We start from the raw sequence: 24,940 nt of genomic DNA, 5'->3' as shown, positions 1-24,940 counted from the left end.
TTTTATCCCTTTTAAATTAACATAATCTAAAATGCCTGTGAAGCTGCATTTTTACATTTGTTATCCTAGCACGGGTTAGCATTCCTCTGAAAAAGTGGAAACTAAACAGCTGTAGCTTTTACTAATGAGCTTACTATTCATTAGTAGTGGGCCATAATTAGCAGGGGAAGATTAAATACGTTCCATTTGCTCCTGCCCCGGATCCGTGCGCGGGGAACCCGCGAGGGTCGCTCTGACGTGGCTGGCGGGGCCGCCTCAGAACTCGCTCTGCTGCCGTCGAAAACCGCCCCGGGGCCCGTCCGCAAACCTGCGGCGTCTCTCACCCTCCGTTGTTTCACCGCGGTGGGGCGGGGCGGCGAGGGCGCGCGCCGTCGGGGCTCTCCTCAGGCGATGAAGGGGCGCGCGCGCCGCCGGGGCTCGCCTCAGGCGCGGAAGCCGTTGCGCGCGGCCGCGCCGGCGGTCAGGCGCGCACGCGCAGCGTGCGGCCGCCGAGTGGCTCTGGGCGCAGGCGCGGCCCCGCCCGGCGCTCTCGCGAGAGGCCGGGTTTGTTCCTACGTGCGGTGCCGTGCTGCTCATGGCGGCGCTGGAGCGGGGGCGCTGAGCTGTTGGGGTGAGTATGGCTCGCGGCGGGCCGCGGCGGCTCCTGGCGCCGCCCGGACGGCGCCCACGCCAGTGAGGGGACACCGCCGCCCCCGGGAGCCGGCGGAGAAGGCAGAGGGCACCTCTGGGCCCGGCCCCCGTTTACCGCCCGTCTCGGCGGGGTAAAGAAACCCGCAGCCTCCCCTCGGCTGCGCGGAGCGCGGCGGAGGGGCGGGCGCCCGGCGCGGAGGCCGCCGCTCCTGCGGATGGAAGTACCGGCGGCCGCGAGTCGCTGGGCCGCGGCGGCGTGCGCACTACGCCTCCCGGCGTCCTGCGGGCAGACGCCCTACCGCCGGGGCGCTCGGGGCGGGAGTGTCCCCCGGCCGCGAGGGCGGAGCCGCAGCCGCGCTGGAACTCGCTTTCCCGGCGCGCTGCGCGGCCCGGCGGGCTGCGGGGCTGCTTGGGGCCTGCAGGCCGGCGGGCGGCGGGCGGGCCGGGGGCGGTGCCGTGTGGACTACGGGTCCCGGCAGGCCTCGGGCGGGGCCTCGGCGCTGGGGCTCCTGGGGGCGGGCGGCGCCTCCCGGCCTGCCGCGCGCGGCCCCGCCCGGCACGGGGACGAGGCCCCCGTCCCTTTGTGTGCGGGGGAGCGGCCGCCATCGCCCCCTTTTGTGTGCGGGGCGGGCGACAGGGCGGCCCCTCCTTCCGCTGGGCCTGTCCAGCCCCCGGGTGGGGAAGCGGCTGTGCCCGGCGCGGCCTCTCTCCGCCTTTGCGCTGTCATAGCGTAGGCCTCGGCTGGCGGCCCGGTCGCCTCCCGCCGCCGGCAGCCCCCGCTCGGCGCGCCGCTGGCACCGCCCCTCGGCCAAGCCCGCCGCCCCGCTCCGCGGCCACCATCTTGCTGCAGGGTTGCCGGGAGCGCCGCGCCGGGCGTCCGCCTGTGGCCGTGACGCAGGCCCCGGCGCAAGGCCTGAGGCGAGCCTGGGTGCGAGGCTGATCCTCTGTTGTCTGCGCTCATGACAGGCGCGGGGCCCTTCCCCAAACCCGTTAAAAGGAAGAGGATTTCTGTGATTTTTATTTTTGCAATGATTCTCTATGTAGATGTGCCTTTACAGATGCCCTTGGAAGTTCTTTAACTTTTTTTTTTCGCATGGATGTATTTTTTTTGATGTAAAAGTGACTTCACTAACCTAGTGAATGCTAGTAGCTGAAAGGGGCTTTATCTCCAAGTGTCATCTAATAGCTGGTTTGTGCGTTCATACTGAAAATATAAAGTTTTATCTTTATTACATTTTATTTTAGTCATGTAAGAGATGGCTGTTTCTAGAAACACATGTTCCGGTCCAGTAAAATACGTATTCTTGCAGTTACCTCTTTGTGAAGAAAATGGTGAACAAAACAGTGTGATCCAGCAGGTTCTACTGTTGGGCTTTGTAGATGGTTTCCAGCTGTGAACAGCTTTATGTGCCTTACTGTAATTTAGCAAAATCTGCACCTGAAAGGCTTCAAGAACAGGATTTGTACAGCTCTTCCCTGTCTTTTCATTAATCCTTTCAGCTGTAAATATACAGATGCAGAAGCCAGTGTGACTTGGGGGCTGGGTAGCTGCTTAGGATGTTTACAGTTTGGAGGAGTATTTATAGTAGCTGAATTAAAAAGTAAAGAATTCGAGGCAGACACACACAGATTTTTGATTTTTTTTTGCTTGAGTTATGCTTGTTTGACAACCACTTTTTTTTTAATGACTTAACTGTAGTAAACCAATCTTGTTATCAAATCAAACTGACTTTTAAGGGAAGAGCTTATGCCTTATTCCATTACCTGACAAAATCAGCTTGAATCATAGAATGTTTTGGGTTGGAAGGGACCTTAAAGATCATCTAGTTACAACCCCCCTGCCATGGGCAGGGACAGCTTCCACTAGACCGGGTTGCTCAAAGTCCCATCCAGCCTGGCCAAAAGAGGTGTTTTGATTATTCTATGAAATTGTAATATATTCTATGCCCAGAAAAATTGCAAATGTAATATAATACAAGTTACAGTTCTAGTAGAGCTCCTAATTATATTAGTCTAATTAGATGAGAGAGAAGTAGGTGAATAAGAAGATTCTAAGCGTCTCTATGCAGTTCCTGTGATACAATGTATGCCTGCTTAATTTCTCCTGAACTTGGTTGGGGGTATGCTCATTTGAGATCTGAAATGCTGTCCAAAAAATAATACTATCCTGAAAGAGATTGTGGTAACAGTTGCCTGAATCTAATAGAGAGGTATGTGAAAAGTCTAGTGATCCTGTTATTTTTGCAATAGCTTTGTGTCTTCTGATTTATATTTTTTTGTAATTGAATCTTTCACTGCAGGCCTTTTATACTAGGTACTGGTTTGTACTGCTGTCATCTAGTCTCTTAGTCTCATGTATGTGTAATGGTCTGACAAGAAAACTTACGTCAGCAGAAAGTTTTTCAGAGTAGTGACTAAAGGAAGATCCTTCATCTGGGGAAGAGGTCATTGAACTACAAACTTGTGAAAACTGGGTGATGAGTTTTCATACAGCTATTGTGTGCTTTTGGGGTTTAGAGTTCTTATTTGTCATAGCTGCCTGCAGTTAGCATTTTCACTGTGATGAGAGTTAAATGTCTTTGCGTTCGTGTTTCAGTCACTTAAGTTGACTTTTTCAAGTTCACTAAAGGGAATTCAAAGCTCAATGTAAATTTTGAAATTTGCTTTCCAACTGCAGTAGAGAAATAGACTTTGTCCATATTTTTGCTCATTTGGTGTGGGACTTGTGGAGCAACTTGGGGAAGAGTTGTGCTCTGATGCTTGATTACTGCATAACATACTAGTTTATCCATAGATTCATAGCTGTGTTGCTTCGTAACAGCTTTTGTCCACAAAAAAAATTTCTACTTTTTTTTTCTATATGTACTGAGTGAGCAACAAACTCAAATCAAAACTTCATTTTATTTCTTTTCAAAAAAAGCTTATGTTTCTATAAGGTTTCAGTTTTATGTGGTAGGTGGCAATTTGTCTAAATCACTTTCTCATGAAAATGCAAAGTGGTACTGGAATTATTATCTGGTTATGTTGCAGAGAGGCTTCTCTGTTATGCTATACACAAATATTATCTATAGGTAGTCAACATTTTGCAAACACTGTTTTAAGAAGTCCAGAGAATGGCTGCGCAGTTATCTTACATGCTATGCCAGGGTGCGTATGGCTTGTGTAGAACAGGCATCAGCATCTGTACATATAATTGAGAAGTTTGTTTATTTTTATACAAAGCTTAAGGTGCTTCAGGTATTGCTAGTCCTTGACTTACCTTTTGGAACAAAAATTATTGGGAAATTCTAACACCCCCCATACACCCTATTGCTACTCTGAAGGTCTGTGCAAGCACTTATTAATTAAATTATGAGGCAGCACTCAGATAAAGTTACTGGTAGGAGGGCTAAGATTTGCATTAAATGATGCTGCCATTCATCAAAATCAAGTTGCTCTTTTAATTGTACAAAGTAGGACCTTTCCTGAATTGCCTAACTGCCCCTGGAGAGTTTAAAATTGAAAATACCATATCACTGGCTTGGAGGTAGAGTTTCTTGGAAAACAAAACTGAAAACAGCAATGACAAATGTATGTATAAAACAGTCTTTCCTAGCATGGGTCAAACCTACAGTATTCAGGTAGAGGAAATGCACCTGTTTGTAGGACTAGCACCTAGGACTGATATAGAATTTCTTTTCATGTGATATGATACTTAGTGTGTCTTTTTCCTTTCTCCAGTATGAAGTGGAACAGAACAGAATTTACCACCTGAAACTGCTGCTTCAAGTTCAGATCAGGAAAAGAATATACCACATCGTAACAACAACTCAACACCAAAGAAGAGGAAACTTACACTGAAGATACAAGGCTTGATCTGAAACAAGAAGTTTGTGCCTACTCAACAGCTTCAAAAGAGCACGTCCCAACGCTGCTAGTAGTCTTTGTTTTCTCCAGTGCTGTATTGAAACTGCCCAGGGCAGCAGCACTTATATTCTCTATTAGCTTGATAGATCACATTCTCCTGCTATCTTTTTTCTTTCTCTCTTTCTTTCCCTCTCTCTCTTTCTTTCCTTTTTCTTTTTTTTTAATAATAGCAGTCTTCATCCTTAGAAACTTGTGCTGAAACAGAAGAATCGGCTAATACTACTGAAAGTGCAATATTTGAATATCACTGCGAGGTTGGTACATGAGAGTTACATATTTCTAAGCTTAACAGGAAAAAACTTGTCAACAGAAGGGTGTGGGTTTTGTTAGGGTTTTTTTAGCAGTTATTAGCTGTTACGTTGGTTTAGTAGATGTATGACGAATTAGTAGTGCCTGCAATATGGTTCTATTTAACAAGACTTACAACCCTAGAGAGCTGGTTGTTAATGTTTCTTTCTTCTAGTAATGGTAGCGTTGTGGTTCCAATCCCCCTTTTTTTTTTTTTCTTTTTTTTTTTTCCCCAAATAACCTCTGTTTAGTCTTCTTTAAATCTTGCTGCACAGTTTGTTTTTCGTCCTCCGAGTACATGTACTGATGGGGTTCATAGTTCTTACTCTTGTAAATGGACAGGTCAGCTGTGTTAAAAGCCAGCCATTGGGAGTGAACTGTTGGCAGTGGACAGCACAGGCAGGTAGTTTTCATGGTCCAGTATATAACCCTTATATTGTAGGTCCGAGCAAGTCTTGTTTGTATGTTAATAGGTTGTAGCCTATTTCTAGAAGTTTCTTAAAGTTTTATGACAATACTACTGGTGATACGTATAAATGGACTTTGTGTTTGATTTTTTTTTATGCTCTGTTAAAAATTATGTTTGAACAGGTCTAGGAATACGACAAGCATCTGGAAAGACTGCCGATATTATCATGTATCTTTCTCTCTACAGCAAATTTTAGTGCTACCCTGAGGAGTGTGTCTCTGAACTTAAGTTGTCAGGCTTTAGGTGATTGATGATGAGTTCTTTGTGCTATATACTCCTTTAAACTCAAACTGTTTAAATAGTATCACACAATGGTAGTCTTTGGGCAAGACGTTACAGCAGTGTGGTTTTCTAGTCATAAAATAGACTATTCTGAACTTTATTTTTAGGTAGATTTTTGTCACTTTCTGTATCTGATATGCCTTTAGTAGTAGTCTGTTACTTAATGTCTGTGGCAGGGGTGTATGTGTGTTTGCGTACTTACCTTGTATCAGAAATGTGAAGTGGCCATTTTGTAAATGACTCGCAAAAAGCATTTGTCACACTGATTTGAGCTTTCAGAGTAGGTTAATGGTCTTACCTATTCTCTTGGGTAAAGGTATAGTAATGTATTATTTTCCCTTTCCCCAGCCAACCTACTTGCAGGGCCAACTTATTTTTGAAAAGTATTTCAAACTCTAAGATGGCTTAAAATCAAGCACTTCAACAATTGCATTCTTGTGTATGGAATGTCCTAGGGGTTGCCTTCCTTAAAAGATGAGGGTTCATATTTTGCAGTGATGCTCTTTGATCGCTTTTAAACTGATTTCCAAACAGCATAATAAGACGTGCTGTAACAATACCTTTTAATATATTGAGTAACTTGATGTCTGTATTAGAGTAAGAAGCATGACCATTTTACAAGTTACTTGCATGTCTGTTATCTCCACTGAACATATTGGTGACTAATTTTGAATCTCTTCTGCTTGATGCAACACGAAAGCAGAGAACAGATACAGTTCTGTTCTATTTCCAAAATAAATACACTGGAAACTGCCGCAAATAAACCCCTCCAATACTGTATTTTAAGATGCATATTGACTGGGGAGGGTTGCTTCAAGAGTCTTTCTTGAATTAAAGTGTTTAGTGAGGTATAATACATTTTAACTGATTTAATTGCTAGCCTGTAAATGGAAGTGGTTTGCTTTAAAAATGAGACTTGCACATCAAAAAGCCAATGAGTTAGTAAAGGGACTTGTGAATATTTCAAGATTGAGTCTATGCCTTGAAAAGATAAGACATCCCCCTCCTGCCCAAAAAAAAAAGGTTTTCATGGGTCTAAGTTAATTTAACAGTTCATGACAGCTTTAGCATTTTTAGTTTAATACTGTTTTCAAGTTTTCTCAGTTTCTCTAGCATTTGAGCTCCTATGCCACAGAAATGTTAGTTTAATTCTGGGTATTAACTCCATAACTGCAAAAATGTTTAAATACTTAAAACTATATTTTTTTAGTATATAAGACTGAACAGGCAAACGAGGGACAAACTTTGCAGGGTTGTGAATTTAATTCTGTTGGTTCATAACTGTTGCATTTTCCTAATTACCTGTTTAATTTGGAAGAGCAGATACTTAAGATATTTTCAGGCTCTGATGTGAAATAGCGAATGTGGGAGTACTGGTATAATACTGAAGAAAGTCAGAAGTTTGTTTTGGTCTAAGCAAGCTTTATTTTGGTGTTGTATTTCTGTCCTATTTTATACATATGTTGCCTATCTAAATTTTAAGGATTATTGTTTTACAAAAGCTTGACTATTATGATGTTCTTACTCTATTTAAAAATGTTTAGAATTTGCATGTGACAATAACTTCTACAAGCTCATTGTGTTTGTTATTCTGTTATATGGGCATGGAAAAAGGAAACTTAAAGTGTTTTTTGTGGTTCTTTTTTTTTCCCTACGCTCTCTTTTAAACAGATGAGCTTTGATCCAAACCTGCTCCACAACAATGGACACAACGGGTACCCCAATGGTACTTCGGCAGCGCTGCGTGAGACTGGGGTTATAGAAAAACTGCTGACCTCTTACGGATTCATTCAGTGCTCAGAACGGCAAGCTAGACTGTTCTTCCACTGTTCACAGTATAATGGCAACTTACAGGAGCTCAAAGTAGGAGGTAATTAGGCAACTTTCAGAGCTGCTTGACTGAGTGAAGACCAGTTTCTTTCACTTGCCATAGAAAATCCTTTTATTTTGTGGCATGAATAGATGCATGCTGTTGCTTCTGATGGGCTGCAGAAACAGTTGATTTAATGATCTGCTACTCCCAATGAGACACCTTTACAGCACTTAAGCTTTGTACAGCTTATATTAATACAATTGTGGCCATTCTGGAAAAGGTGTTGTGTTAGGTCAAGCTTGTAAAACTAACGTGGAAGCAAGTGCTTAGATTGTGGAAGAACATACCTCATGTACTCAGTATTTCTTTTTTTAAAATTAGTTTGAAGATGGGCGATTGTTTTTCAGAATGGGGAGACTGCTACTTCGTGCTACTAATTAATGTGGCAGTGAGGTTTCTAAGTTGCTTAATGGCATATGTTATGTTGTCTGAACTTCAGTGTGAAGTCTACTGTATAGTGAGCAGGGCAGGGAATTATTGAGGGGAAAGCCATTACAATAGAATAGTTCATTAGCAACAGGAGTAAATAAGCGGAATAACCAGAGAAATATTTGCAAATAGAGTGTCCTTCCTTGGTAACAAAAGCACCTAAGTTTTACTTTGTTGTGTTTGGCTACAAGCAGTGAATTATGAAATGTAACCATTTAGTGATTAAAAAAAAAAAAACAACTAAACAAACACAAACAAAACCCTATCATGCCATTATCATGTTTGATTGTCTTGTAGATGATGTTGAGTTTGAAGTGTCTTCTGATCGCCGAACTGGAAAACCTATTGCTATTAAATTGGTGAAGATAAAACCAGAAATATTACCTGAAGAACGAATAAATGGACAAGTTAGTGCCTGTTTTCTATAGATGCATAATTTCCATCCTTTACTCCAGTACAGAAGGCTAGATTCATTTAGCATGCATATTAACTACATAGAGTATTCACTTACACTGAAAGATATTTTTGTCATTCTGGTAAAAAATCAGAGGTTCATTTTGAGCTCTTACTTAGCTCCAAACAGTTCTTAGAGTCAACAGGTGTTCTGTAAGATTGAAACTTTGCAGCGTGGCATTCCCTGTTGAGTTACACTAGAAGTGCATCCCTGAGTGTATAGTAGAGGATACTGAGATTCATTTTGTATTCAACAATGCTGCTCCTGAAATGACTAGCAATGGATTTTTTTTTTGACTGGTAGGTTGTGTGCGCTGTTCCTCACAATTTAGAGAGTAAATCTCCAGCTGCCCCGGGTCAGAGTCCAACAGGGAGTGTATGCTACGAACGTAATGGGGTAAAGCTTACGTATTTTACTTGAACTCTTCACTGATCCGTCACTCTGGTCTATGAGCAAACAAATTGACGCAATTTAATTTGGACAATAGACACTGCTAAGAACTGTAGTTCTTGGCCAAAAAAAAAAGCATGCTTTGGTAATTACTACAGACAGAAATGTTAGCTTACTTGCTTTTATCTACGGAGAACTTTATATAGAGCCAAATAGTTGGTTTTGTCTTTTAAAACTTAAGCTGGGTTATGTAATGTTCATGTGTCCTTATTTTGAATTTGAAAAGTTTAGAAATTGAGATTTAAAGATGGCCATGTACAAACCTTTCAACTTAAGTTGCTTGTTACAGACTCTTGAAAACAGCACTATGGAAAAAATAATCTTTCTGCATGCCCTGTTTGGCTATTTTTTATTTTCTCACTAGATTAATTTCTTTAATAGCAGATATTGCTATTAAACAAAACCGTTAATCTTTCTTTGAAACAACTATTCTGCAAATAGACTAATATTAGGCAATGTTAATTTACAGGAAGTATTTTACCTGACTTACACCCCAGAGGATGTTGAAGGAAATGTACAGCTGGAAACAGGAGATAAAATAAACTTTGTAATTGATACAAACAAACAGTAAGTTGGTACTGCTTTTCTGACTTCATACTCTGTTTTAGTAGTCAGGCAGCAATTCATGCCTGTTCTAAGAACTGAAATGATGTTATGTAATATAGTCTTAATTTTTGCTACAGTTTTGAGTTGCTTCAGGTTTGCTCTGTTTACTTTTTTTTTTCCCCTCCAGTACTGGTGCTGTAAGTGCTCGTAACATTATGCTATTAAAAAAGAAACAAGCCCGCTGTCAAGGAGTAGTCTGTGCCATGAAAGTAAGTGATGCTTTAGCTTTAAAGTTTCATTTGAAAATTAAATGCTGTTCTGAAAAGTAGTGTTATAAGTAATTTATTTAGGGCATTAAAAGCTATTAACAGTTTGGAGCTGTGGGTATAAATGGGATGAAATGATTTAAACAGGTAATCTTTGATACTAACACTCTCCTTAACAAAGGAAGTCCCACTTGCTTCTGTTTATATATGTCTTGTGGTAGCCCGTTAGCTCTGTGCATGCGTAAGTCTGCTATATTGGTATGTCATAGTCTTTCATTGTGTTTGATAGAACTTGTAAAATTTTGTCTTGGTATGTTAAGAGAATAGGCAATTTATTAAACACTTTGTTCTATTCTTAGGAAGCCTTTGGATTTATTGAGAGGGGTGATGTCGTGAAGGAGATATTCTTTCACTATAGTGAATTTAAAGGTGACCTAGAAGCCTTACAGCCTGGTGATGATGTGGAGTTTACAATCAAAGACAGAAACGTAAGACGAAATCCAGTAAAAACTGAAGACAAGGTCCTAGGGCATAACTGGACAGTTATGTTTTTATGTATACAGTCTGTTTTCTCAAGTTCACCTGTTAAAAAAAAAAAAATGGGGGGAGGAAGTTCGTTGGAAAATGTCTGCTACCTTATCTCTTCTCTATGGGTATTTGACTGATTTTGTGCTTTTAGGGTAAAGAAGTTGCAACAGATGTTAGACTGCTGCCTCAAGGAACTGTCATTTTTGAAGATATCAGCATTGAACATTTTGAAGGGACTGTAACCAAAGTAATTCCAAAAGTTCCCAGCAAAAACCAGGTCAATTTCAGTATTTATTTAAGTTTATGTGAAATGTTGTATTGATTGTATTGAATTCCACTCAAACAGTAAAAATGTTCCACTTTCCTGTAACAGTCTGCTGCGTAAGCATCATGTCAGAGTAAAGCGGTAAGCTTGTACTTAACCTGTAACAACCGTCGATAGCAGTCGCAGTATGCAATTTTTCTAAAGGTTATAAAGAGCAAGAATTGGAGTAGTGGTACATTGAGTAGTATGTGTTTTCTTTAATGTTTCAAATACTTCCCATTGAATTTTGTGGGTTTAGGATGTATCTTTGAGGCAAAAGCATAGGGAAAAGGGGAGAAAATATTTGCTGGAATAAGCCTGATCTATGGATTCCTGTGAGCATTAACAGTTAATGAGATTTTTGAGGAAAATTTGACTTTGAGAAAATAAATGTTTGACGCTTAAAAGAAACCCCACAAACAAACAACAACAAAACCAAAACCAAACAAAAAAACCCAACCACCACCACCAAAACCTACCTTGCATTTGGCTATGGATGGTAAATTACAAATTAGGTGGGGTAGAAATAAGGCATAGTGGTCTGAGTATAGCAGGCATTTGATGTCATCCATACTTTTGTTAGTACTAGTATTTCTGCTAAATATTCTGTCTGCAGTTATGGTGAGTCTTGTAGGTCAACTAAATTTTTCTGTTGGTTTTCTGTCTACTAGAGCGATCCATTACCTGGCCGCATCAAAGTTGACTTTGTGATTCCTAAAGAACTTCCATTTGGAGATAAAGATACAAAATCTAAGGTGACCTTGCTGGAAAGTGACCACGTTCGATTCAATATTTCAACAGACAGACGTGACAAACTGGAACGAGCCACCAATATTGAGGTTCTCCCCAATACTTTCCAGTTTACTAATGAAACTAGGGAAATGGCAAGTATCTATCTTTAAAAGTTTTAATTCTTGAGGGGAAATAAAATTAAATCATAGGAGTTTTGTCTTAAACAATAACTTAATGTAAAAATCACTAATGTTTTCCATTGTCTTTTTCGAAATCCAGTCCTCACATGTACATTTCAAACAAAGTGCTTAAATAGTATAAAATTCAGAATTAATGCTGTGCATCTTTCCTTTAAAAGAATAAAAAGTTAACTACTGAGTAAACGAAATCATATTAGAAAATTAACCTTAGTTGGCCTGCATGGTTTGGATTGCTAGCTGGTTATAGCAGACAAAAGTAATGCAGTCTTGAACTATTATGTTATAAATTAACATGCTTGAGCTCTTGGATTTCATGGTTTTTCGCCGATCTCTCTGTCTGAGGGTCCAGCAGAAGGATAGTAAAGAGCTGCATTCAATCACGTACAAAAAACTTTGTGGATTACAGAGACTTAAGATGGATGTGCTAATCAGTATTAAAGAATATCTTTCATTCCTGTAATTAGGAATTTTGTTTCTGTTCCAGCTAGACTGTAAGTTTGCCTTCCTTTTCAATTGGAGTCCAATTACAGTGCTCTCACCTCAGTATGCTGTGAATTAAGGACCCTTTGCTTTAAGAAAACCACTATATTTCTATTCTGGCTAGATATATTTGCCCACCTGAATTGAACTGTCCTTGAGGTAACAAGTATTGGCTGCTTCTAGAAAGGTTAGCTGATTTTCCTGAGCTTGTGAAAGCTATATAAGAGAAGAATGTTCCTAAAGGTGGAAAGTATCTTTGCGTTGTCATTCAAATCCCATTAGCCTTCCCTGAGATTTGCTAAAGGCTCTGTGGTAACTGGGTTGAACTGAATATGTTCATGAATTCTGCCATGCTCAATACCTCTGGCATGATCTGGTACTGGTTCTTCCTAAGTTGAGTAGTGAACTTTTTCAGCAGGTTTATGGAGCCTTTTTTTTTTTTTTTTTAAACAGCGGTCAGGGTGAGAAATGACTTTGTCATGCAGCATTCCATTTCTAGTGGTTACCAGGAAGGCCACTAAAATATTACATAACATGCTTACCATAATATGCACCTATGGATATGATAGTCTGAACAAACTTCTTTGTAAGAAAGCATTTTAATTTCTTTATTTGTATCTAGAAATCTGATGGGTTTTCTCTTCCTTCCAATCACTGGTTTTATTTCCTGTTTATATAGATTCTTGTATGTTTCCTGTGTGTGTTTATGAAAGTATTATATACTTGCATAGATGATGCAGGTATGTGTAGAGTTACCCCCTTCAAGATTGTGTTCTCTGTGTAGTAGTAATGTCAGGTTCTTTAACTGTGGTCCTTTTTGTTAGTGGTTTAAATTAATCTTTTCCACTTCATAAGTAGTTTAGAAACTAGGTAAGTACAACTTGCGTTTCAGGTTGACCATAGCCGTTAGCACTACAGTTTGCTAAGAAGCATATTGCATAAGCCAAGAAGTGTTTTCTTGGCCTTGGCACTCAGGCCTTGTGTTCCCATCAGTACAGACTCCACAGACAGATGTGGAGTACCTGCAGACAGATGTCTCATATAAATAATAAAACTGTAATTTTCCATTTGACTATTCTCAGGGTGTGATTGCAGCAATGAGAGATGGCTTTGGCTTCATTAAATGTGTGGACCGGGATGCTCGCATGTTCTTTCACTTCAGTGAAATTATGGATGGAAATCAACTCCATATTTCTGATGAAGTAGAGTTCACTGTTGTTCCTGTAAGTGAGATTAATACGTTTGTGAAAGCTTAGTTTTTAAAGAAACTATATGCAGTCTGTCTAAAATCTGTTCGATCTTGTTTTTCAGGATATGTTGTCTGCCCAAAGAAATCATGCTATAAGGATTAAAAAACTTCCAAAGGGCACGGTTTCTTTCCACACCCAATCAGATCACCGTTTTGTGGGCACTATAGACAAAGAAGCCACTCCAGCCAAAGCCACTAGCCCAAATAAAGGCAAAGAGAAGGTAATGCTGCTCTTCTACTTGTGAAGTACCTGTTCTGTGTTCCTGGCTTTGAAGACTGAGGCTGCTTCCTTAGAATCTGTAATTTAACTTCTTGACGTGCTGTTTGTCCTGTATAAACACGAAGTATGTTGAACAGCTAATGACAGAGTCCATGAATACTAACTTGTGTGAAACAAGATAATAAAGGCATCGTTAATGGTCGTGTTGTTGGGGGATAATCTCCAAGAACTTGATGGGAAGTTTCTTTCCACCTCCTACCACATAAGATACTAGGTAGAATTGGTTAAAACTAAATTTCTAGGGCTAGAGGAGAACCTCTATTGTTTTGTCATGCTGTTTTAAACATTGCCAGAATAATTAATCTTCCAATAAATACTTAACTGGAAATGGTGGTAAGACTTTCTTTTCTTAAAAAATATTGTCTAATATAAATCAAAGCTTCTTACTCAGAGTTGATTGCTTGGTTGTGTTTTTCACCAGTTACTCAGCCATTACTGTAAAACCACTGTGGCTCAAATGAGCAGTACTTGAATTGTATGTAGTAAATTTGTTTGCTTACGAATAAGATACCTATTGCTGAGTTCTAATGTCTTGTTTTTAGGAAGCTGAGGATGGAATAATTGTTTATGATGACTGTGGAGTAAAACTGACCATTCCTTACCAGGCCAAGGATGTGGAAGGATCTACTAATCCCCAGATAGGAGATAAGGCAATATAACTAAGTATACCATTGGGAAATATTTTTTCTGTGCATTGTGAGATGTGAGCTTCTCTGTGCCTTGTTACTGGGTTTGTTCTTCCTCTCAGAACAAATGAAGGACAAGGCATCTGCGTAATGTTACCCATTTCTTTTCTTCTGTCCTAGGTTTGAGTGGCTTAATCTTCTCTAAAACTAAGAAAAATATCCTTCATATACATATGAAAAATGATGCTTTTTAAACAGGGAATCCTTGTCGTTAAGGCAGTGGGTTCTGCTTGTAAATAATCAAGAGGAACTTAGCATGCTGACTTTGAAATTAATATTGGAGGGAGAATGTACCTTTACAAGCAAATTAGCCTGAGAGACAAAGGAAAGGGAGAAAGAGCTCGGAGATCTGGAAGAGCAGCCTAACAACAGTCAGTGTTCAGGAGCCATGCTATGAAGGCACTGATTACAGATTTTTAAAAATATGAAACAAGTGAGCAAAGCTAGGTACACTGTGGGCCGCTAGTGATAAGTGTAGTGAAAGGAGGCAAACCACATAAACAGAAATCTTTTAATCTTTAATGGGTAGAAAAAGCTGAGTGCTAGAGGCTGGCTTGCCTTGCAGATGTCACTGGTGTGACTGCTACTCTTTGGAATGTTGTAAATGTCAATGACTGACAGGTGTTTATGGGAGAGTAGTGGCTAGAAAATTACTCTCCTGGAGAGCCTTGATATTGATTAGAGCTACACAGCTTTGAAATTAGTGATTTCAGGGTGGTGTTTTTTGGTTTTTTTTTTGTGGTGGTGGTCGTGGTTGGTTGGGTTGTTTGTTTTTTTTCTTTCTAGTACTGATAAGATCCTCTTCAACAGGTTGAGTTCAGTGTTTGTGAAGTGAAGAGAACTGGTCTGCAAACAGCTGTTTCTGTCAGAATGCTAGGACGCAATTACAGCTCTAAGAGGCTTTTGGGATATGTGGCTGCCCTGAAAGATAACTTTGGATTTATTGAAACAGCCAATCATGATAAGGAGATCTTTTTCCACTACAGGTGAATGGCAATTTTATTATTATTAGTTGTTGGTTGGTTGGTTGGTTGGGGGTGGCAGTTTGGTAGGATTGACTGTTAAACCCATTTGGACTTCACAGACATATACGCTTAGGTGTCTCTAGTTCTGTTTATTATCTCTGCTGGACTGGTTCAGGCTTTTCTGTTAGTCAGCAATCTTGGTGTTCTATGCCTCTGAATCCCAGACCAAGAAATAACAGTTGCATTGTATATTTGAAATGCTTCACTTTCTTGAATGAGGATTTCTTGACAATGTGACATACTGAGGTGGTTAAATGTCTTCTGATCAACTTCTGTAAATGTTGGATCAGCATCACTTTTGTCATCTAACTAAAAGAAAATTATACATAATTCTATTCCTGTAGTGAATACTGTGGTGATATTGATAGCCTGGAACTTGGAGACACCGTTGAATACAGCTTGTCAAAAGGCAAAGGAAACAAAGTTAGTGCAGAAAAGGTGAACAAAACACATGCAGGTAAGACCATACCTAGTACTTTCTGCTTACAAGGCTCTTGGCAGGTGCTGATGGGTAAAGCTCGTTAATAATCTATTTACAATTGGAGCTTAGACCAAGAGGATGATGCTTAATGTGGTGGTCCTTGATTTCCTGCAAGCTGTTGCCTGTATTTCCAGAGAACAAAGTGCAGACCAACAGTCCTGTTGACAGTAGCAACTCTTTAGACCTTTACTGTACTCTGTCCTCTTCAGTTGTAGGGTTATAAGGAGAGATCTAGTGGCAGAACTAGCCAAACTAGTAATTGCACCAGTTGTGCTGTACCTTACAGAAGGAAAGTTGCAGGAGGAATGCAGATGTGGGTATTAAGAACTTTGGGGCAAAAAATGCATACTTAAAAGATTATCGAATGATTAAAGTGAGCAGGGGATGGGAATGTAGTGGAAGAGAAGTAAAATACTTTGATTTGCTTTTCAAGTTCCATGGGCTCTATTTTCACAAGAAACTAGTATTTTTCTAATTCCATGTTTGAACTATCAGTGTGGTCTTGATTAGAAAAGCTATCGTTACTATTGTGGTTTTACCTCAAACCAGGACCATTACTTATAGCTGTGTTAAAGCCGTTGCAGTCTTGCTGGGTGACACTTATGTGTCTTGCAGTGCAAACTATTGGCTTCTGGTCAACCTGAATCACTTATTAATTCTTTTTAAAATAAAGTATGACTAGAACGTCCTGTTCTTGCACTGTCTGTTTCTTTTCAGTGAACGGTATCACTGAAGAAGCTGATCCAACTGTTTACTCTGGTAAAGTAATTCGTCCTTTAAGGAGTGTAGATCCCACACAAACTGAATACCAGGGCATGATTGAAGTCATGGAGGATGGTAAGATTTGTTGCTTTTAAATTACAAGTATTCCTTTCACAAATGCAGAAGCAGCTTAGAATTTTAATAAATTGTAAACAGAGGTGTTGAGGTTTATATTCACACTACAGACTATATTCATACTACTAAGCTGACATTAAAAGTATACTTTCTAATATTGGATATAAATTCTAAATGCCCTTAGATAGGAAAGGATGCCTCTCAGTTCTGTCTTGGACTTTTTACTCCTCTAGGTGAGATGAAAGGAGAAGTCTATCCATTTGGAATTGTTGGAATGGCAAACAAAGGTGACTGTCTGCAAAAGGGAGAGACAGTAAAGTTTCAGCTTTGTGTTCTTGGTCAAAATGGGCAGACAATGGCTGTTAACATCACACCGTTCCGCAGAGCCACAGTGGAATGTGTGAAAGATCAGGTGAGTGACCACTGCTATGAAGACAAGATGCATGTTAATAGGAAATAACTGATTGACTTGGCATAGAGCAGATGAGAACCCACTTCAGCACTTGACTCCAGGAAGCTTGTGCACAAATGTATTGCTTTCTACTCTGGTTCTAGGGAAGTAGGTTTCTGTAACCCAAGTACTGGTTTATGCAAGCCTGTGTAAAGGTGAACTCAGTACTTGGTTTGGTGCCGATACATCGGTACTACTGGGCAGCAGTTCCTGCTGTGGTTGATTCTGAAGACCTGTTTTTGAGATATCCTAGAAATTAAAATAAGTGGTTTCTGCTGAACAGGGCATTAAAAAGTGTTTAAAAAAAGAAACAAAACTGTGCATACTCTGCTTCTAGAAAAAGCTTCTTCATAGCATTAAGCAGTGATTACAGTCCATCTGAAATGCAAAGGCTGATCGTTGCCCTAGTTACTTGCATCTCAGAATGATTAAAAAATTAAGTGCTGTGAATGCTTTCTATTTTTATGGTTACTCTGCAGCACTAAGCTCTAATAATTTATTGAGAGGCTGGATGAGTTTTGCTGGTTTATACATGAGTGGAACGGTAAATGGAAGTAACTGACTCCTTACACCAGTGACAGACCGAAAAATAGAGTGGTTTCTACTGTGTAACTTCTAAGGTGGAGTCTTAGAAAAGAACATGCAGCAGTGCTTTTCCTGGTTTAATACAGCTTCCAGGACTTTGGCAGTTTTCAGAATTTGTTCTATAGACTTTAGGGTTTAAATGTGACTTACAAACCCAAGAAGAGTGCCTAGACTTCCAGAAGTATTGTTTCCAGACAGAATGTTCTGTTCAATGTAGAAATTGCATTTCCACTTCCATTAGGCACTTCAGAGGGTTTTTTTCTAAAAGTAGTTAAAACTGCAATAATGAGTAAGTTGTTGCATCTGTTTGGATCAAGAAGAAAGAAATAACCTTGTGATGTGTTGGTTTTCAGTTTGGTTTCATTAACTATGAAGTGGGTGACAGCAAAAAGCTCTTCTTCCATGTCAAAGAAGTTCAGGATGGTGTGGAGCTACAGGCTGGGGATGAAGTGGAGTTCTCAGTAATCCTGAACCAGCGCACAGGAAAATGCAGTGCCTGTAATGTGTGGCGTGTCTGGTGAGGATTTAGAATTTAATTTATTTTTAGAAACTTCCCCTGTAGCAGGAACTTGGATACAGCCTTCCGAGTAGAAATTAATTAATTATAAGAAAACTGATGGTATTAATATGTAGTTGCTGGCCTTTCTGGCCAGCATCGTATACAGTGCTTCCACCTGTTGCCTGAAGGGCAACTTTCATTTTAAAATAGAAAACAATGTTGTTAGGCACTCTTTTCTTTTCATTTCTTAAGGGTGATGGGTATCATTTTTGCTTTTGAACTACATGTCTTGAAGAAAACTGTTTAATTTGGGGTTTGCTTAAGCTTGAGATAGCTTCCTGTTGCTGTAGAAGTGCTAATATTTAAAATTTTTTTTTCTCCCAAAATTCTGTTCTCATCATCTTCAGAGATGTTACTGCTATGCCGTTGCATACTGGCAACTTGTAAGCCTTTTATTGTTCCAGTTAAAGGGAGCAGAAATGTAGGAAATACTACTTATGTGTGCATGAGAGTAAATGCAACACCTCCACCCCCTAAAGAATACCCTTTTGAGAATATTGTTTTGAGCTACTGCTATTTCAGACTCCTGTGTTTAAAGTAGTGGATTTGAGACAGACATACATGGTGTCATCCAGAAGGTCTGCTTTCACACTACACAGATTATACTAATGATTTAATGGAGAAAGTGACTATAAAATCGGTAGCTTACACCATCTCTGGGAAGTCATCAGTGCTCTTTGTGGTTGACTCTGTTACAGTGAAGGCGCTAAGGCTGTTGCTGCTCCACGTCCTGATAGACTTGTTAATCGTTTAAAGAGCATTAATCTGGATGATGCCAATGCTCCTCGTCTAACAGTTCTTCGTCAGCCTAGGGGACCGGATAACTCAAAGGTATGTAAGAGAAAAGGCTAGCTTGCAGAATAACTGCAGTTTGTATTTTAACTTAGATAACATAATACTGCTTCTTCTGTTGGCAGCCTAAACTGTTTGAAATGTGGCATCTGCTTTCATTACGTAGTAAACTAGCCACCTGCCGTGCAAGATCAGATTATTTTTGTGCAGTCGGGGCGCTATACCTTGTGTCAGTAACGTATGCTGTAGTTTCAGAAGAACACACAGTATAGAAGAAAACAATTGCTTCTTGTGTTCTGGCCCGTAATGGGTATCTTGGTTTGTTTTTTCTTTTATAAACCTCCTGCTCCTCTTCTCAGAGTGAGTAAGTGAAATCCCTTTATCTCAACTTGGCTTTTACGTAAGGTTCTGCCACTTGATAAGCAGGAGTAAAGTGTCTGGAATCTGTGAAGCATCTAGGACTATCAAGAGCAACTCACAGAACCTGTTTTGTTAATGTCTCTGTTGTTTCTGAAGGCAAACGTGGCTAACTAGAAATGCACTGATGCTGTACTTGGATGAAAGAGAACAGGTTTGCATTAAAGCACAATGCTGGAGCTAAAAGTTTGTTTTGTTGTCCTTGCAGGGATTTGGTGCAGAGAGAAAGATCCGTCAAGCTGGTGTTATAGACTGATCCACAAAACCCATACCTGATGTACGACTGAGTGGTGGGGGCTGGTGAAGGGTACTGAATATCTTCCTATTCATCCCTTCCTCCAAATTCTACGAAGCTATTACACCAGTTTTAACACCTTCTCATGTTATGTTTAAAATAAATTTATGAAACCATTTTAAAGTTATGCACAGTTGCATTCTGGAGAACTTAAGGTGGCGCCTTATAGTATCACATTTTAGAAGCTTGTTTTGAATGGTGCATTTAACGCAACTGGTAACTGCAAATCTACATTGCCTATGTGAGTAAACATTATAGACAGCTCTACCCTGGTAGACCTTATGGAATTCTGCACTACAATTATCTATGCTTTATCTTTGTTATTTTGGCCAAGGTATTACTATGCCTTAGTGTTCAACTGCATTACGTCTTTTCTTCCAAGTGGAAGCGGAAGGCTCACTGCTCAGATTCTGAGGACCATACGAGGGTGGAATAAGTTCAACTTTATATAAAATCTGCATGAACTTTCAGATAATTTAAGTTGATGGCCAAATGTTACAATGTTTTCATATTTCATTTAACTTGAGTCCTTTAGCCAGCAAAGTTGTTAGAGCTCAATGAAAGTCTCTTTCTGGGGTAGACTTATTTTTGTAGTGTTCTGAAACAAGTGCAGTGCAGAATTTCATAAGGCTGAGGTGTGCCATCAGTGTGGTAATTTAAATATATTTAAAACAATGCACAAATCTGCTGCTGCTTAGAACACTGCAGCTTCTAAACCCAGTTTCTTTTACTGATTTAAATTTAAAAAGAAAGAAGTTGTGCCTGAAGTGAATACTTTTTTTTTTTTCTTTTTTTGCAGCCGGCACCCAGTGTACTGTAAAAGAATAAATACTTAGGCTTTCCATAGCTGTATTGAGACTTTCATCAAGGTGAAATAGTTGATGTCTGTGTGCTTTCTTTTTCCCCCCCCTCCCCCTGCCCCCTCCCTCCATTCCCCTGTCACACTTTATCAAGCAAGAAAACGGAATGATTGGTCTAAGTATTACTTTAACCAAAAAGATCAGGAGTTACTTTCTTTGAATAGAGGGCAGTACTGTGTTTTTTTTGGGGGGGATTTTTTCATGTTACCTCTATTCTCAATTTAGGGTTTTCTTCTCTGGGAGATGCATTATCTTTGTAAAACAAACATTGCTTTCTCCAATTTTTTTCTGTTAATGGCAAAGAATGGAAATAGAATAAAGTTTTACTGATTTTGAAAAAAGTCTCCCTCCTGGCCCGTGTCTTGCTTCCGGAGAGCGCTGCACCCCGCCGCCGTCACGTGCCCGGAAGCGGTGGGGGCGCGGCGAGGCTCTTCCGGCGGCGGGTGATGACGCGGCGCCGGGACCGGAAGCCGGAAGGCGCTGGGACGGGTGTGCGGCGGGAGCGGCGGGCGGGGGCTGCGCCACGCTCCGCCCGAGGCCGCGGGGGCCATGACCGAGTACAAGCTGGTGGTGGTGGGGGCCGGCGGCGTTGGGAAGAGCGCGCTGACCATCCAGCTCATCCAGAACCACTTCGTGGACGAGTACGACCCCACTATAGAGGTGAGCTGGGGCGGCGGAGGTGCGGGACGGGAGTTCTGTGCGGATCCGAACGGGGGCCTGCTGTCGGTTAGTTTTGCTTCAAAGGCCAGATGCGAGACCGCGGGGCACAGGACAAGATATTCGGGGAAAGCTCTTCCAAAGACTCTTCACGTGTTCTGCTCGTTGCTCTCCAAAGCAGAGTGTGGGCAGCCAACAATGGCTGCAAAAAAAGTCACGTAGACTATAGGTTCTAGTCATGGCGTTGTAGTGGTGGTATTTATGGTATTTTTTTTCTGTCTAGCAGTTGAGGAATTCCTTATGAAGAACGTGGCCTTTCTTTTTTGTAAGAAAGGTTGAGGGGGCTTAGAGTAACATTTCAAATGTTGATCGGTTTAGGTACCAGTATTTTTTTGTTGCCGGGGCCTGGAAAAGCTCCTCTCAATCATGCTCTTCTTTTTTGTTATTTTTATTTTTCCTTGATAATGCCTGTGGTGGAAAGTACCAGTACAATGTTTTTCTCTAATCTAAAATTCGCTTGTGTATTTTGCAGGATTCGTATAGAAAGCAGGTTGTTATTGATGGTGAGACGTGCTTGTTAGACATTCTGGACACTGCGGGACAGGAAGAATATAGTGCCATGCGTGATCAGTACATGAGAACTGGTGAAGGATTCCTCTGTGTTTTTGCCATTAACAACAGTAAATCGTTCGCTGATATTAACCTTTACAGGTATGACTTGGGTCTTCACCACAGGGAGGGAAGACTGGAAAAAGCATTAGACCAATTTGCTGTTACACCCCGTGAAGACTAAATAATAGACAAATATTAACTCTCCCACTTCTTTCAGAAAGTTTTTCAAGCTTATCTGTGTTCTGTGTCTATACGTTATTAGTCAGTCAAGAGTGGGACAGTTATCTGTGTTGTTGTGTTAATCAAATGATATTTAGAGTGTACAGAACGTGATCTCTAAGAAAATGGATAAGGCGGCAAACACACATCAGAGTGGAGTTATACATAGACTAGAAGATGAAGTGTGCAAAGTTATTAGACGTACTGCTGTAGGTTAGAACCCCTGAGATCCTGTCCATCTTTAATATATATTTTTGTAGCACAAGGTGGTTTGAATACTGAAGTAAACTAAACCAGCTTTTATATTTAGAAAATGGTTCCTAACTTATTTTTTATTTGTCTTTTTAAAGAGAACAGATCAAGAGAGTGAAAGATTCAGATGATGTGCCAATGGTGCTAGTTGGGAATAAGTGTGATTTGCCCACAAGAACAGTAGACACAAAACAGGCTCAAGAATTAGCAAAAAGCTATGGAATCCCCTTCATAGAGACATCTGCCAAAACAAGACAGGTAAGATGCTGACATTCTGGGTCTGACTTCTTCCTGTATGCTAAGTACAAAATGGTCTAACATTTTTCCCATGTACTTTTTTTCATATCTACAGGAGTAAGCGTTTTTTAATCCATTTGCAATTTTTAGCTTTTGATTTCCCCACTCAGTCTTAGCTTGAAAGAGTTCTGTTTTTGTCACTGGGCTCGGCTGGTACAAAAATCGCTTCAGACTTTTATTGACATACTTTCAAATGGGTCATATTTGTAAGAAGAAGAGAGCTTCATCTGCTCTTGCTGAGAAGTGGTCAGACTGTGCGGTTAGTCATCCCAGACTTGTTCGGGTTTTTTGGCTTCTTAATGAAGGTCAATTAGGAGATTATGTTTATAGGAAGAATTCCTCAGACTGGACTAATAGAACTCTTCAGAGCAGCATCGAATATGTGGCTCTGTCCAGTCAGCCTGTGTTCTACCTACATCGGTGAGGAATGAAGCAGAAAGTGTGCAGTTATTAAGCAGTATACAGAAAATTCTAAGAATTCTAAAATGGAGGTGATTAGTCAAGAAGTTTGTTGTTTGTTGCCTGGGACCTCTCTACAGTTACAATTTGCCTTGGTTCTTTTAACGGCTGTTACCCTGGATGTTTGCCTCAGAGGAAGAGTTAAGAGTGTAAGTGTAGAGTTTTGGACGTAAGTGCTGATTTCTTTCTCTTATGAACTATGGGATAAGGTGGCTACTACTCTTCCTGGAGAAGTATGTCTTTCAAATGTATTAAGGGATCCTGTGATGGAAAGAACAGTGATCTCAAAAGCTTCAGGAAAGAAAGTACTTTACCTGGATCATTTGCATTCAGGGTGTGGAAGATGCTTTTTACACACTGGTGAGAGAGATCCGGCAGTACCGGATGAAAAAGCTCAACAGCAATGAAGATGGGAATCAAGGCTGTATGGGATTGTCTTGCGTTGTGATGTGATAAGGTGAGCTGTAATTTAAGTTTTTCATTGGCTTCTTGTTTGTATGCCTCTCAGTTGTTGATATATTGGTATGTTTTAGAAATACTTGCTGCTATAGGTGGGGTTTTTCCCTATTATACAACCCACTGATACCCAGGGATTTAGATCCTACAATTAATTACTTCTCCAACAATTTTTTTTTCCTCTCTAAGTAGAGAGCAAAGCTTAAAAAGGAAATTCTATTCACAGCAACCTTTTGGCTGTAAACTGTGGATTTCCGCTGAACTGGTAATTGTGTGATTTTTCTGTATCATTCTTGTCAGTGTCTCCTTCCTTTGGGAAACCATTTTGGCTGTTTGGAGAATGTGTAATTTCCATCTTGTACACAAGAAACACCTGAACTAGAAAGAGGAGTGTGCACAATTCTGCAGTCGCCATTTGCTGATGATTGATTGACTTCTGCACGGCTTATCTTGGGCTGTGTTTCTCTGGAATATGCACTTTTTGAAGATTAACCAAATAAAATAATGCGAGTAATGAAATTTATGAGTTCCTCAAATGAGTGAAATTCTTTTCAACAGTTACCTAAAAGATGTTGCTCATCACTGTAAAAACAGGTAGACCAGTTCAGGACTTTGTACTACACTGTTGCACTGCACATCTATCACAAAGGTGGATAGCAGCTAATTAGAGATGCCTTTCTGTTCCAGATGCCAAGAATACGTGGTTCAGATGTAGCTGCTGGACGAGTCTTGATGCTACTGTATTGCGTCTCATGCTGATGCCCTGCAGTATTTTGGTGCCAGTGACAAGAATTTTGGTACCAGTTGATTAGCACAAGGTCCTTTTCTGTGCTCCATCTGAAGAGAACATCTATGGCGTCTACCTCCTTGCTCAGATAACGGAGCAGTCGCATCTCTTGGTGTACTGGTTTTCTTTTCTTGCTGTGTTATCTGGGTTTGTTAAAGAAGAAAACCAGTCCCAAGAAAAGTGAACTAGAGAGACTAAATGCTGTGAAAAAGATGACACTTTACCTCTAGAGTAAAAACTAGAAGTGATGTTTGTCCCCTTTCTATTGGATTCTGATTTACAGTGCTGTCAGAGGAGTGGCACTAATCATTGCTTGGCAGGTAATGTCAGAAATGGTTTTGCCACCATGAATGCTCCTGTCACGTATCAGATTGGTATCTGCTGTCTGTGTACCCACACAGCATATTTGCAACATCTCCTTTGTGCCAGGAGTACCACTTACCCGATCTTCACTTTCTGTAATAAAAAGGAGATATCTTTCCTAAATTAAGTGCCTGTTTGCTAAGAAGATTTGAAGTTGTCCCCTGTTCCCTTGGGTTGAGGGAAACCCCAAGGACTGGAATTTCTTGGGAGCTCATTGTATTCAGCAGGCAAGTCTTGTGTGGGTGATCTCTGCCTGACAGGATACTAAACCAGGAATTTGTAGGCTGGAAGATCCAGCAGGCACTTGTAAGACTCTTGAACTAGGGAGGGGGACATACTGCATCTTTTTTTTACTTTCTTTGTAGGTGGAACTGTTTATATTGTTTTTCTGCAGCATTCAGATCTCTTCCTTTTCCAAGTTGGACCAAATTAGTCAGCTGTTCATTTTTAACATTAACTGCCAACATTTATGGGCAGCTTCTCA

General features: G+C 40.6%; 2 protein-coding genes across 5 annotated transcripts; both read left to right on the top strand.

Moving 5' to 3' along the window:
• The first annotated feature begins 540 nt into the window (after window positions 1-540).
• CSDE1 (cold shock domain containing E1) lies at window positions 541-20,698 on the top strand. Of its 3 annotated transcripts, XM_082494486.1 has the most exons (21): window positions 541-610; window positions 4,351-4,790; window positions 7,247-7,445; window positions 8,175-8,284; window positions 8,635-8,727; window positions 9,251-9,348; window positions 9,515-9,596; window positions 9,953-10,081; window positions 10,273-10,398; window positions 11,097-11,309; window positions 12,920-13,060; window positions 13,149-13,307; window positions 13,909-14,016; window positions 14,863-15,038; window positions 15,422-15,534; window positions 16,276-16,395; window positions 16,629-16,807; window positions 17,785-17,948; window positions 18,689-18,821; window positions 19,408-19,476; window positions 20,294-20,698. In XM_082494486.1, exons 3-20 carry the CDS (start codon window positions 7,247-7,249, stop codon window positions 19,453-19,455), a joined length of 2,391 nt encoding a protein of 796 aa, XP_082350612.1. In that variant the 5' UTR covers window positions 541-610; window positions 4,351-4,790; the 3' UTR covers window positions 19,456-19,476; window positions 20,294-20,698. The 3 variants fall into 3 exon arrangements, with proteins under 3 accessions (XP_082350612.1, XP_082350611.1, XP_082350613.1); XM_082494485.1 differs by having other exon boundaries at window positions 19,408-20,698; XM_082494487.1 differs by lacking the exon at window positions 8,635-8,727 and having other exon boundaries at window positions 19,408-20,698.
• A 146-nt stretch (window positions 20,699-20,844) lies between these two features.
• Window positions 20,845-24,704, top strand: NRAS (NRAS proto-oncogene, GTPase). 2 transcript variants are annotated; one of them, XM_082494491.1, is made up of 5 exons: window positions 20,845-21,014; window positions 21,544-21,722; window positions 22,193-22,352; window positions 23,184-23,307; window positions 23,994-24,704. In XM_082494491.1, exons 1-4 carry the CDS (start codon window positions 20,904-20,906, stop codon window positions 23,301-23,303), a joined length of 570 nt encoding a protein of 189 aa, XP_082350617.1. In that variant the 5' UTR covers window positions 20,845-20,903; the 3' UTR covers window positions 23,304-23,307; window positions 23,994-24,704. The 2 variants fall into 2 exon arrangements, with proteins under 2 accessions (XP_082350617.1, XP_082350616.1); XM_082494490.1 differs by lacking the exon at window positions 23,994-24,704 and adding an exon at window positions 23,607-23,825.
• Window positions 24,705-24,940: the final 236 nt, after the last annotated feature.

The sequence above is a fragment of the Vanellus vanellus genome, assembly GCF_965231255.1.
Source record: "Vanellus vanellus genome assembly, chromosome: 23".
NCBI classification, from domain to species: domain Eukaryota; kingdom Metazoa; phylum Chordata; class Aves; order Charadriiformes; family Charadriidae; genus Vanellus; species Vanellus vanellus.
This window is presented reverse-complemented; position numbering and strand designations above follow the sequence as displayed.